Source organism: Equus caballus, chromosome 23 (genome assembly GCF_041296265.1).
Source record: "Equus caballus isolate H_3958 breed thoroughbred chromosome 23, TB-T2T, whole genome shotgun sequence".
Classification (NCBI taxonomy): Eukaryota; Metazoa; Chordata; class Mammalia; order Perissodactyla; family Equidae; genus Equus; species Equus caballus.
In genome coordinates, this window is record NC_091706.1 from 34,025,524 (window position 1) to 34,040,565 (window position 15,042).

The 15,042-nt window shown below is 39.8% G+C and overlaps 1 protein-coding gene across 12 annotated transcripts in view; it reads right to left on the bottom strand.

The window, feature by feature from the left end:
* Positions 1-15,042, bottom strand: part of CFAP95 (cilia and flagella associated protein 95) — a 138,084-nt gene that overhangs the window by 94,751 nt on the left and 28,291 nt on the right. For 10 of the 12 annotated variants that reach the window (XR_011431547.1, XR_001379671.3, XM_023627227.2 and 7 more), the window contains exons 3-4: positions 10,640-10,758; positions 9,666-9,734 (exon numbers count right to left, since the gene is read on the bottom strand). Coding sequence is in view for 9 of the 12 variants with exons in the window: in XM_023627227.2 (XP_023482995.1) it covers positions 9,666-9,734; positions 10,640-10,758 (188 nt within the window). In the remaining 3 variants the exon portion in view is untranslated. Of the gene's footprint in view, positions 1-458; positions 675-1,027; positions 1,169-9,665; positions 9,735-10,639; positions 10,759-15,042 lie in introns of those variants that run through there. The other 2 variants (XR_011431549.1, XM_070248639.1) reach the window with 2 other exon arrangements.

Below are 15,042 nucleotides of genomic sequence, written 5' to 3' on the forward strand. Positions count from 1 at the left end.
GGTCATTACACTAATGTACATGGGATAAAAGGAAACGTTAGTAATAAGTATAAATTCTACAACATTGACATTCTGAAAATCTTTATCACTCACTTGTTTTATTAGCTCAGCAGTCCCAGAAGTTTGAACTGCTTACATACCTGATGGATTAACAATAACAAAAACTGTACCTATTGGCCAAATAATAGTAGAAGTAGCCATATAATCACTGTAATGAGGGACACAAAGGTTGTTTCAATTACCTATTGCTGTGGCTTCAAAGTTAATGGCTTAAAATGACAGCCATTTTATTATCTCTGATTATTTTGTGGGAAGACTGGGCTTAGCTGGGTGGTTTTTCTGCTCCATGTGACATTAGCTAGAGCTACAGCCATCCAGGTACTTGACTAGACTGGAATATTCAAGATAGCTCACTCACATGGTTGGCATTTCGTGCTGTCTGTTTTCTGGGAACTTACTTGGTTCTCCTCCTTGTGTCCTCTCCATGTGTCTTGGGCTTCTCACAGTATGTCAGCTAGAGTCCAAGAATTAGAAAGTAGAAACTACCAGTCCCCTAAGGTCTGCACTCAGAAGTCCCAGAACATCTCTTCTGTTACATTCTATTGATCAAAGTCAGTCACAAGTCCACCTCAGATTCAGAGGACAGGCAAATATCCTCCACCTCTTGATGGGAGCTGTGGCATGCATGTACAGAGAGAGAAGGAATGATCAGAGGCCACCTCTGAAGATTAGTGAACATGGTAAGTAAATCAAATAAGCTTATCTTCATAATTTTATCTTGAGGGCCTCATTAAACACACTTGAATATGAAAAAAATCTGACCTTCAACCTGGTGGATGTAACTTGAATGGCTGTTCTAATGAAGTTAGAGCCAATAAAGACTTATAAGGATGATCTAAGTCAACCATCAATCCATCATGCCAAAACTTTAGATCTAACAGGCACTCTACCAGGTCCTTCACATAAAATTTCTTATCAAATTATTTGAATTACTTGCAAGGACACCAATAGAATAGGTTATTGTTACTCACCATTAAACTCTCCTGTGACAAGGCACGCAAGCCAAGTGAGGATCTGAATCACAACCCCAAATATTAACAAATGGAAAAGTGTCCCATCTACTTAGCCATTGGCTCCATGTACATCAGCTAAGGAAGGATACTCTGTGCTGGAGTAATGCAAAGAGAAACAGCATTTAGGTTGACTCTGAAACCATTTCAGCAAATTTGGCCAACTAGAAAACCCATCATCACTCAGCACCAGCCAAGCCACCCACTCCAGGGAGCCCAGCTTGGTAATCTGACCTCATGCAGGATTCCTGCCCCACAGGGGAAAAGAGTCAAGCCAAGACCAAGGCATATCTTTGGAAAAAGTAGCCCAGGTTGTTTGAAAAATGGGAAATCTGATTCCAGAAATTTCAAAAGGGATAAAGAATCTTTCACCAGTACTTCCTTTGTAAGCTTGGTGCACAAGGCCTGGACTGCCTAAATGTAGCAATTATCATCTCCACATTTACAGAGGAAAGCAATGTTCAGAGTTTTCCTAGTTGGCCTATCATTCAGAGAGGCAGCATAGAAGAATGGCTAAGACCATGACCTTTACTGCTAGACTGTGTCAGTTCAAATCACGGCTCATTATCACTTATCAGCTGTGAGAGTTTGGACATATTACTTGACTTCCCTGTGCCCTTGTTTTTCCCTCCATAGAATGCAGATAATGATGGAACCAACTGATAGAGTTTTTGTAAGGAGTAAATGAGTTAGCATATGTAAACCCCTTAAAATAATACCTGGCACATAATAAGCACCATATAAGTGTTTGTTATCATTATTATTACTCAAAATTATGTTATTGAAACCCAACTCAAACTTAATTAAAGCAAAAAAAAACCCAAAAAACAAAGAAAGGAAAACGTCAGCACATGTGAAAAGGATGTCGTCAGAATTCTGTCTTCTTCCACACATCTGCTTAGCTTCATTTACAAATAGATGCTTCCCCAGCAGCAAGATGCCCTCTGTAACTTGCCACCTGGAGCAAGAGAGGGCATCTTGCCCCAAACTCCAGTTACTATGCTAGAGTGCTTTCTGATTGGCCTGGCCTGGGTCATGTGGCCAACACTTGGGCTTGTGGGGAGGTAGAAGAGGGGAGCAGAATCAGTGCATCCATGAGATGGCCTAACTGGATTACATTGAATGGGAGAGGGGGTGAGGTTCAAAAGAAGAAAGCTCGATACACAAAAACAAAAGGTCCTGCAAAGACTAAAACGGGGAATGAAGAATTGAATTCAGGTCTGTCTCATTCCCCTTCCACGGTGCTTTCACCACACTACTCTCCTCTTCACATTTTCTTTGTCGTAAACTTCATCACCATCATCACCAACAACTGGATGTTTTTTATCAAGAGACAACCCACCACACAAGTGCCTGATTAGAAAAGAAAGTAAACGCCTTGAACTGTACTTTGAGAAAAGAAAGAAAAACCTCTCTTGCTACTCATGTGGAGTCCCTTACCTCTGAAGAGTGCCAAGGGTTTCACTGAGGCTAATGCCACAGTGAGGGGAATAAATTGAAAGGGTTTAAACTGTTGCCTAAGCTTGCTACAGCTATTGTCAAGTAATCACTCCACACACAGATAAGTGCTCTGTGCCGACAATGAACACTCAACTGCCTGAGCTATTTTTTGGCCTCATTTAACTTGTCCATTTATGCAACTACAGATGTTTTTCTCCCTAGGAGTATAAAATTTTAGAGCAGGAAAGGACTTTACAGATCATTTGGTTCAATTCCTTCATTTTCCAGATGGAAACAACTGAAGCCCAGAGAGGGTTATTAGCCAGCACAAGGTCACATAGCAGGGTTAGTGCAGGTCCAGAAGTAGAACCGATGTTTTCTATTTTCCCTTATCACGTCCTTTCTGAAGAACCATACTGTGTCCAAAAATCTACCCAGTGATGCAAAACACTATTAATTTTTTTCTTCTCCAGTCATAGTGATCACATAAGTGCTTGGATGAATTCTAGAAACAAGATACATTTACCAGAAAAATTCAGCAATATACACTAATCACTATCACCTGGAGGCAGTGAAATTTGCTAAAAATGACAAGACACAGTGGTTAGGGCTGACCTTGTGAGGGGTTTACCTTGTCTACTTCTCCGTCCTCCCGTAGGTAGCCAGTGCTCCTGGGCTGCCCACAAACTCACCCAGGCTCCCATGGACCTGCTTCTCACCCAGCAAATACTCTAGGCCAGAATTGGCTTTTCCCTGTCAAAAATCTAACTTCTGTGAATCATTATCCCAGGATCATACATGGTTATATACACATATTTAAATAAGGGCTTCTGAGAAAGAAAATATTAAAATTATGTTTATACTACATGTCCCTTTCAAAATTGGATCTGCTTGATAATTTTTGTTCTGTTGTTCCGGGTTCTGGTTGTTTGTTTGTTTAATGGTCACAGACATAGTCCAGATATTATACATGGAAAACCTTACTTATTAGGATGAATCAGCTACAACTGTCTGGTTCTACGGACAAATCACTAAGTGATTTTGTATTATATAATCAGATATCCAGGGGCCTTCTGATAACTAGTGAGTTAGTTTTCCAAGCTTCATAAAGAGTACTTCCAAATTAAGTGGAAGTTGCTTGAGGATTCTTGAAAACAAGGTAGGAAGATAATGAAGGACACTTAAATTAACTTACTAATTATCTTCATGATCCCATCCACTCTTCTTAACGTGCGTTAAAGAAAATATGCCTCTCATTACTTTTCTACACCTTTAATGTCTCTATCCATGTAGTAAAAGTAACGTATGTTACAGACCCCCGAAATATGCAACTGTACCCATTTGAGACTATAAGTACACTGTTGATATCTAACAGGTCTGTGAGCCTCCTTGACTTTCATCCCCTCCATCATTGGCCAACACCAATTCCTTGGAAACTCAATGGTGGAAATTCAACTAACTCTCAAGAGAAATAATAACTCTAGTTCTAGATGAGTTCAATTGGCCTCAAAGTGTATCAAAGTCATTTTTCAAGTTTAAGTCATTGATACCACTTTTAGTCTCAACCTGACTGCTCCCTATATTACAATATTAAAATGTATCTCTGTCTGTGGCATATGTGGAAAGAATCATTCACAGAGGCCTTTTCTCTAGTTAAGATCAGGAGTGATAAGTCCAGTGATGTCAAACATTCTAGTTGTTCTGATTTTCAACATGTTCCACTGAGACGTTTGCTGCCAATTTAAGGAAGAAAGGTGTTGTGCCTTCTCTATACATTGGTCCCACTTTATACATTTATACATATATAAAGTGGGTTGGCTACTGGTTGAATTGTGAGAAAAGAAAAAGACTGTCATATGCCATCACAACGTAATGGACGCTATCTAAAAGTTAAGATAAACGCATCTGACTAATGTCTCCTTAACAAAACTATACCTCTATTCTGTTTTTTTGTTTGTTTTATCAAGAGGTAACTTGAAGTTTAAATTTCCATTATGATTACAGCATTTCTTTTATAAGTTGAAGCACATTATTTTGGTCCATTGAGCAAACTCATTCTTATTCATCGCCTTTTAAAGTTGACATTTAACTTCCACAGCTGTACAGTTGGCAAGAAGCAAAAAAATACTTAATATTCAGGACAGTAGATTCTAAAACACCACAGCACTCTATTATATGGAACATCCTGTAATTAGTGTGCATTAACTGAAAGAAAGAATTACATATGGAATTAGCAGAGGATGGTTGAAGGTGCTCATGTATTCATTTCCTTGCTAATAATCATGAATCAAATAAAACAAACAAGTAATTCTAGCAATTCAAACTAATAAGGGTTGATTTTCTAAGAGACTATGTCTTCTAATGCATTTACCAGAATAGAATTAAGAACAACTTTTGGTTCTACAGGCCTTGAAACCCTAAATCAAATCAGATTGGAATTAGCCATACCCCTTTTCCGTTATAATTTGCTGTTCAACATCAAAAATAGTTTATGCACTCAAGAAGTAATTATTGTGCATCTGCTGTAAGTCAGGCTCTCTGCTAGGCACTGGGGATAAAGCTTCGACAGTCTTGCCCTTCAGAGCATTGAATTTAGCAAGAAAGACAAACAAGAATGCAAGTAATTGCAACCAAGATGAATAGTGTTAGGACAAAAGAAGTACACGGTGCCACAAACACCCACAAGGGACCTCCCATGGGGGCTGTGGGTGGCTGTAGGAAGGGAAGGTCCTCTGGAGGTGACATTTCAAACGAGACTTGATGACTTCAGAGTTAAGATTACATGTACACATGATGTCTTGCCTCCTCAAAAAGCTCCACTGAAGCCACATTAAAGAGACTTTAAAAATAATAAACCCACAAGAACAAGGAGAATAGGAAAAGCGACAAGAGAAACAAATTTTGGAAGCTCGAGAGAAGATGGACAAGTGGTCTCTGACTCAGAAAGCTGAATAAATCCTAAAGCAGCAAAGCAGGATTGAGGGGGAGCTGTTCGAGAAGCAGTTAGCCCTCTAAGCGCTTCCTCAGAACCCACTGCAGGGTTACTGCCCCTCCTCTACTCCAGCAGGGAGCTAGAAATTTATTCACTGGAAAGGGTGAAAGAGAAAGTCCTTGATCAACAACATGGTTCCATGACCGTACACAATGAAAGATTAATATCAACATCTCAGCCAACTGCCCTGCTCACTTCAAGAACACAGGTGCCACCCCTTCACCCTGTAGCTGGGCGATTAGGGGAGCTTCCTCTGGGGGATCTGACCAGCCTACCAGGAAAGACTAAAATACTGAAACCAGGACTTCTGCCAAAAGAAAAAAGACCCACCTAGATCCCTCCAGCAAAGCAGCAAGTCAACAAGCCTCACTCATAGGCTCCGAGCCTCATCTCCTAATCATGAGCAGGAAACCCAAATTGATTACCAGACATCTGAGGGAAGCTCGTAGCATGGAAGATAAATACCATACCAACAAATAAAAAACGACCAAAAAAGCTTCTTGGCAGAAACAGACTATGCACGGAGAAAAATATTTGAGAAAAACAAATTGTCACCAATACCCCCAAATAAATAAGAGAAGATATTGCAGTTATGAAACTGAAAAAAGAAAGGATCATATAAAAACAGAAGGATTCAGAAAACAAAAAGAGAACTCAATAGTAAGGTTGAACAAACAGAGCAAAGTAGATTGTAAGAACAAAAATAAAATAGAAAAGACAAGAAAATTAATTTCTCTGAACTGATAGATACGAGTTTCTAGACTGAAAGGGTTTACCAAGTGTCTGGCCTAGCTGGCTTGCACAGCCCTTACCATGTATGCATCAGTTACTGTTCTAACTGCTTTACATGTTAACTTGCTTGATCATCGCAACAACCCTATAACATGGGTGCCTTTATAATTATCATCCGCATTTCACAGATGAAGAAACTAAGGTACAAAATGGTTAAGCAACTTGCCCAAGATCACACAGCTAGTAAGTGGCAGGACCAGGATTTGAAGGTAGGTGATGTAGGCCCGGAGCCTACTACACATATTACCAAGCAGGAGGGAGCACCACTGTGAAATTTCAGAATACGCTATAGACAGTTTGTTTGATTTTTTGAAACCAAGGGTATGTATTATTTTGATAGTGCATACAGAGCCCGGCCCTTGACCAAGAACCTGAGGGGAACATCATGCAGACATCTGTTTCCACCTCCTTACACAACTTCCTTCTCTCCAATACCCTGTCCTACAAATTCCAGTCACATCAGAAGGTCTAAATACTTATTCCTGCCTCCTAGCTCAACAAGAACACTGCTCTCCATGGGCTCTCCTCCCTGCATCACAGTCGGGAAGAGTGTCCTTGGTGAGTATGTCAGGGAGAATGTGATGCCCCTCTCACCTCAAGGAGCACAGAGCCGCACTGGTCACTATGCAAAACCTGACAACAGCTGCCTGACTTACTTTGCCCAGTTCTATAGTTATTCATGGCAGGATAGTAAGTCTGAAACCAGTCCTGGTATGCTTGAAGATATCTTTATTTGACCCCCACATTTAAATAATTCTAGGTTCAAAATTCTTTCCTTCAACACTTTGATGTTACGCTTTTGCATCCAGTTGCTGTTGGAAAGTTAATGCCAACCTGATTTTTATTATTTTGCCTTATATTTGCAACTGTTTTCTTTTTTTCCTTAAGTAATAAAGCTTTAAATTTCTGTTCCATTGGTTTTAAACTCCTGGTGCATTCATTCCTTTGGGTCTGCTTCCTCTGATATAGACTGCCTATATCTTGTCATTCGTCAGAATGCTTTTGTTCTTTAGATGTGTCTGACTTTTTTTTGTTTAACTGACACTTCATCTGTATTTTTCCTGAGTCTATCAGTTGCCTCTGCTTTTGATGGCAACACAGGTGGCCCATTGAAAAGAGAGGCTCAACTGGCATCTTTACTGCGAGTGTAGGGGATATGAGTTGAGTGCCTCTACTGCAGATCTCTGGGTGTAAGTGCACTTGTTTCCCCTGGCATTTCATTCTCCTTAAGATACACTGCCCAGTTCCTCTGATGCGTGACCTCTTTCTCTAATGGGAGCTGGGGAAGACAACTCCAGGTCCTACTGGCTATCTGTGGCTGGCATCACAGATTTCGATGCTGAGATCAGAGCTTCAGGGAGGTAGGTTGTTGGCATCAAAACCACTCTTACGTAGAGCCCTGGGTGTCTCATTTGCTGCCTTGGACTGAACACAGCAAAGTCAGTGCAGAAAATCCAACTTTGATCATATAATCTAAGTTTTCAAACACAATAGACAAGACTTGTTCAGTTTCTGTCCAAGCCTGGCCCACTGCGATCACAGCTCCCACCCTAGACTGGCTCAAGACTCCATCTAGAGACTTCAACTCTTGCCTTCTTCCTTCTGACCTCCTCCCATCCCCTCAGACCTCTCCTGCTTTAGCTCATCATTTTCTTAAGAGTTTCTCAGGGTTTTGATAAAGTTGTTAAAGTCTGCCTCTGGATTCATTCTGCCTTCCTATGTCTTGGCTGGAACTTCCAGATTTCAGTTCAGGTAAGAGAACCAGAAGGATGTTTTTAGTTCTTTACTTTGATGGAAGCCAGAAACACATTCTCCTCAAGGATCATCCTGGGGTTACTCGTGGACCTTCCAGCCCATTTAGAGGTCCTACAGCAGGCTGTGGAGGACATAAGCCAGGCCAGTCTTGCTGGAGCCATCAGGGTTAGAACCACAGGGTTAGAACACCTGGCCATAATCACAACAGTTAACTGGGAAATGGGGTGGGATATTATCATTTAGGGCACTCCCTAACCCCACCCCATGCAGACTCTGGCATTAGTTCTAATGCCAGACAGTTCTCAAAGGAAGCAAAAACATCCAAATTTCTGGTGATCATGACAGGCACTTATATCCTTATAATGCACAATCCAATAGAGTCATGCGTTGCTTAATGATGGGGATACGTTCTGAGAAATGCATCCTTAGGTGATTTTGTTGTTGTGCGAACACCATAGAATGTACTTGCACAAACCTAGATGGTAAAGCCTACTACACACGTAGGTTATATGGTACTAATCTTATGGGACCACTGTCATATGTGAGGTCCATCGTTGACTGAAACGTCGCTATGTGGTCGGTGCATGACCGTACTTAGAATTTTGTCATGCTTGTAAGTACCTATATTTTCACATCGATTATCTATATATCACTACAGAAATTATGAAAGTTTGTCTTCTTTAGAAGGATGAGTGGAAAGGAAATTTCTTTTCTGTAGTAACAAGTCATGCTGCCCCCAAAATAAATTTCTTTCTTTTATCAGTAAAAATAGCACTCTCTTGCTATACAGTCAATTCTCATTATTGACACTAATGTTCTATAAAGTCACTGTGAACACAGAATTGGCAAGTACTGAACCATTGCTGCTAGTAGAAATACAGGGTTAGGTTCCTGAGAGCTTCTGGTCACAATATTTTCGTCAACCAATCAATACATAACTTGGTTTTATACTGTTTCTGTTCAAAGACTGTTTATTTAGTATATATAGTTGACTTAGTAACATTGAGCTCACAGTCAACAGCACTGTCACTCATGCCTGAATGAAGCTTATGTAACACACATATTGTCTCTGTAAGGCACATCACAGCCTTCTTGTGCTTAGGAACATCAGCCAGCACTTTAGCTCTATACTTTGGAGCCATTTCAAACAGCAAAATCACCAAGAAAAAGCACAATAAAATGGTATTAAATAGACCATGCAAAGGACATTTGCTTACAGTATGAGAGCCAAAACGAGAAGGCAGAGCCTCGCCTTGTTCAACCTAAGCTGGGAACATGTGCATGGGGTGGCTCACTTTCTTCACCACTTTATGCATGTCTGTGAATGACTGCAACAGCACCCCAAGTGTTGATTTGGGGTTACAAATACATTTTATTGAGTAGGAGAATTCACAAACATGGAATCTGAGAATAATGAGGATAGACTGTATTATTATTATTAATGCTACGCGTCTTAATGAAAAAAATCCTTTTGTTAAAGGAAAGAAGACTATAAGATGCCACAGAAAGGACATCTTGTTGACCTTGTACACCCCTTGCCTCCTCACCCCAGCAACAAATCTCCTGAATCATTAAGAAACCTTTGTGCAATCTGCAGTGGTTTAGGGACTACTAACACTTTGCGTCGATCTGGTGGGTGTCTAGTAAAGAGAGCTCCAAAGCCTGTCGCAGGCAATCCAGTGTCCCTGGAAACAAGATAACAATTTTTAGAAATATGTCAGACTGGCATTTATAAACTTTCAAAGCCATACAAAAACTAACTTAGGGCTGACTTTATGATAAATAATTTTTAAAGGATTTTCATGTTTACAACTTTAATACACTTTGCAAAATAAAATTTCCCAATATGTAAATGGAAATTGCAGCATTTGGTCATTACTCTACTGCATTTTCCAATAATGACAATGTAAGATAAAGTCTGTGTCACACACTTGCATGGAAAGGTGTTCTGCCAGCTTGCAGGACTCCAGATATGACTAATAAACAGTTCCTCCCCTCAAGGAACTCTCTGTCTTGGGGAAAACACACATACATATAAATAACTATAATGTAAGTTCAACTATTATGTAGAACATAAACAAAATGCTCAGGGGGCAAGAATATAAGAGCAATTAATTCTGATTAGTGACAGCTTACCTAATTCTTACTGCATGTCAGGCAATATTTCTGTGCATATTTCATACTTCATTTCATCTAAACTTTGGAACAAACTTGTCAAATAGATACTTTTATAATTCCCATTTTACAAGTGAACAAACTGAGGATTATAGACAAAACAAATTTCACAAGTAAATTATGAGGCTGGGGTTCAAACCTAGATAGACAGAATCCTGACCAGAAAAAACACGTACAGAGGAAATGACATTTTAACTGGACCCAGAATGAGTAGTGCTGATTGGCAAACAACTGAGAGAAAGGGAATTCCAAACGGTGAGAATAGCATGAATAGAAAGCATGGAAGCTTGAGACGTGTTATTGTGCTTGATGCGTTCCTGTAATGTGTAGCTGGGGCCTCTATACGTCTTCACTACTTATTTAATCCTTTCCTGCATGTGCATGCTCTGTAAGCAAAAGGAAGTATTAAAAATACCTTTCAATAATCCCAGAGTTCATTGTTTCCTCATTCAATAAAGGCTTGCTCTTTATTTCAGCCAATTCTTTGTTTAAATAAACTTGTGCCATTTGTTCATGTGTTTCTGATATCCAAATCTGGAAAAATAGAAGCCACAAATAAAAAAATAAATTGTCAAAATAGTCAGTTAGTAAAATATATTTCTGTTGAAGTACATTCTGATTTTAATTGTTGACTCCATTGACATTAAAAAATAAGCAACGTCTCATAGCAGTCAACTATTTCATTGTCAATATGCAAAAATGGCAATTCCTTACTACGTGTTCTTGGAAAATAAAAATCAAATTCGTTGTTTCTGTGAAATGAAAAGTGCTGCATTCAACTAAATACTCTCTCTCCTTTCTACTTCCCTCTCAAGGTTAGTATATTTTAACTGCCCTAAGTGAGAAAAATTTTGTAGCAATCAATTTGTAAATCACATAGAACTTCAGATACCATCATCATCATCATTGTCATCATCATCATTATTATCCATTCTCTATTACAGAAGATAACTCAATAAATTATCAAGCAATTATTACTATGAGGAAAACCTACAGATTGTAAGACGTACTCAAACCAACTGCAGAAGCATCACGGGTTACATCCAGGGGATCTTAGGAACAAAAGTGGATGCTGAGGATTCAGCATTTTCTCCCTACAAAACTCAGGAAGATTACCAACATGGAGGTTCACAGCAGAGAACCAAAACTCACTACCACCAAGACAGCCTATTATTTAAGACTAGATTCTCCAAGAATGGAAGCTCCAGATCACAATAATCCCACTAGATTTGTGTTTGTTTTTTTAAAAAAGAAATCACTCTTTAGAAATTTGTAGCCTTCAACTTCAAGAATATCCTGGCTATAGTCAAACACCTTTGGTCCACTTTGGGTCAGTATAATAAGGCTCTGTTATAACTAGGAATCTACCCTACTCAAAGCAATTTTAACTATAGTCTCTGGTCCTAATTCCCTGGTCTACTCCATGTGTCTATAGATCCTTGGCTTCTCTGACCACTGCTCCCTAAGACCTCAACCTCATGAATCACCATCCTCCCAGCCCAATTTCCCAGCTCTGACTTCTATACCCTTAGCTCAACCACTCTTCCTCGTAGATCCTCAGGTTCACAAGTCAATGGTAGGGGACACTGTATTGGGTTTCATATTATATACTTAAACAAAAAAGAAGACATAGCTTTTGGGAAAAAAAAATTACTAGTCAACATTTCATTTTAAGGTGTAAGGTTGACCCCAAAATTAACCTTAGATATGCTCTGATCATTTCCAGCAGTATAATATTTCAATAAATCAATCAATACCTTTAAAAATCATGTGAAACAGATGCTAAACATGAAATAATGAGGAGTAAAAGGAAACAACAGCATCAGTGAATCTTAAGTTTATTGAGTGCTTATTCTGTTTCAGACACTGCCTTAAGCACTTTATATGCATTATTTCACTGAATACTCAAAGGCACCCTATGAATGTTGTGTACGAAACATGGTTACAGAAGGAAAAAAACAATCAAATAGGGAAATGAGGAGAGTTAAATGAAAATCTATTTATGGAAATGTGGCCTAGCATTCAGAAAATCAACAAACAATGTGGAAGCACCCTGAGGATAGCACTAGTGGTGAGCCATAGGGTAGGAACAGTTACTGGAACCCAGAAAGACCTACAGCTATAAAGAAAAGGCCACTTGATAGTTGTGGCTTTCAGCACAGACACACAGTGTCTTAGTCCATTCAGGCAGCCATTACAAATACCATAGACTAAGTGGCTTATAAACAACAGAAATTTATTTCTCACAGTTCTGGAAGCTAAGTCCAAGATCAAGAGGCTGACGGATTCAGTGTCTGGAGAGGGCTATCTTTTCACTGAGTCCTCACATGGCAGAAGACGGGAGGGAGCTCTCTCTTTTTTAAGGGCAGTAACCCCATTCATAAGGGCTTCCAAATGCCCCATCTCCTAATACCATCACACTGGAGGTTAGGATTTCAACATTTTAATTTGGGGGAACACAAATATTCAATCTGTAGCACACAACCACTGCTAAACCATGGCCCTGCAGGGAGAAAACCACCAGAATAAATGTCCAAGCTAACTCTCCACCCACTTATCATCACCTGTCAGTGACTTCCACAGGCCAGTCCCAACTGGAAGCCAGAGGGCAAGGGAGCTCATTGATGCAATCCGTAAAGGTCAGCCTCCTTGGCACTAAGCAGGGTTAAGAAGAGTGGAGAATGCATGTGAAGGGCGAAAGAACACTTGGCACAGTTTATCCCCATTTTAAGTATGGGAAAATTGAGGCTGAAATGGACTAAGTAGCACTCAAGTAAACCAGCAAGAAAGTAGATGTTCCACCATTCAAAACTCATGTATCTGACTCATTCATACATTCATTCATTCATCCATACCTATGAAGTGCCAGGCATCCTACTAGGTTCCAGGGCTAGAGGAGTAAAAACTCCAGAGCTCACTAAGGTGAGTTATAGGAAATCATGGGCATTATGGCAATAACAATAGCACATGGCCAGAAACCATTCTAAATGTCTTCATATTAAATGCTCATGAAAACTCCACTATTCTCACTTTACACCTGAGAAAACAAGGACATGGAAGTTTTAGACTCTTGACCAACATTACAATCTAGTAAACGGTGGAGACAAGAATCAAAGAGAAGCTGTCTGACTCCAGAGCCCACTGTTAACCTCTGTGTGGTCTGTATTAGAGGCAAATGTTATCCCCTGATATTAGACCTCCCATCTTCATCAGTAACCTCCAGATTTTAGCAGGGTACATGGTGTTTCAGATGACATTTTCCAGCCTCCCTTTAATTAGATATGACTAGTGACTGGTTCTAGACAATGGGACATAAGTGGAAGTAATTTATGTAACCTCCAGGAAAGGTCCTTCTGTTTTTCTCTTCCTGCTACATGGAATGTGGACATAATGACAGGTTTCCAGCAGCCATCTAGGGCCCTGCCCAAGGCATGGCAGTTCAGAAAGCTGAAAGGAATTGGTCCCTGACAATTTTTGGAACTTCCATACCAGTCCTGACCTGCTATCCTCCAGACTTTTTAAATGAAAGAATAAAACCTTATGTGAACAGCCACTGTTGATTTGTGGGTTCTGTTGCATGTAGGCAAACCTAAGCCTATACCATCTTAATGTGAAAAATCACTTTGGTCTAGAAACGTTCATAACCTGACATAAGGGTGGGTAATTTATAAAAGAACTTCCATATGTTTAAAAGTCTTTTGGGCTTTATATATAGATCACAAACTGGAGACTGGCAATTTGGTATGTGAGATAGCTAAATTAACACAGCACAAACTCACAGGATAATCACTAAAATTTCCATTTAATTTGCATAATAAAATCTAGCTTGAGTCAAATGGTAATATAAAAAATATCCAATGTTTGTACAGGAAGTTTACTTCATAATATCATTCTTATTCCTCATTTTCCTGAGTATAAATTTTTTTTAAAGATCCAATTTCTAATCTTCCAAGATGAATTCTTCCTATATGTGCTGCATTTAAGAAAACCCAGTTGACGGATAACCTGGGTAATTGGTAAAGGGAAAGAGCAGGACTTCCTCTCAAGTTCCACATTTGAGGGTAACCAGCCTCTTTCTGCTGAGGATAAGTTACCTGCTGGCAGAATCTCTGTTGGCAAGATTCATTGTAGATGATCCCCAATTGACCTTTCTTTCTTGGGTTGCTTATAAGGGTCCCCAGAAAGCATACTCCTCTGATCCGTGTTGAAGGAGGTGCAGATACTTCCCAATACAAGTACCCCTCTGATGCCATAGGCTTCTTCAGGAATGAGTGAGAGCCCAGTCCACCACATCCCCCAACTTCAGGGGAACAACTATCAAATTCCCTGCCTGATATCCTTGAGGCCCTACTCTGCAGCTTAAAGTGAAGAGGACATACTTCCCGCCCCTATCTCATGGGGACAAGAGGGCTGGGACTCAGCATGCATGCTCTCTCCAAACAGCTCCTCCAAATTTCAAATACTCTCAGCCAGGTCGCTTCAATTTCAACCTTTTCTTTCCCTCTTTCTTTCCTTCTTTTTTATCTACAAGGTGGATGAGAGACCAAGAGGCTCAAAACCAATTACTCCCGAAATTCTTTGCATGTTCTACATCAGTGATCTGGCACTTCACTTTGGAATGAAGGAGAAGTCGGCATCTATCATCTTAGATCTTCAGTCATAACCGAGGAAGAGGCTGATTTTAAAAAAACAACAGTCCCTCTACCAACTGTGGCTTTTTTGCACCGTTGCCAAAAAAGTCATCATCAAAAACAAGTAATACCAAGACTTTGTTAAAAGTCTTTATCTTTAAAAATCATCCAAAAGTCTATTCCTATT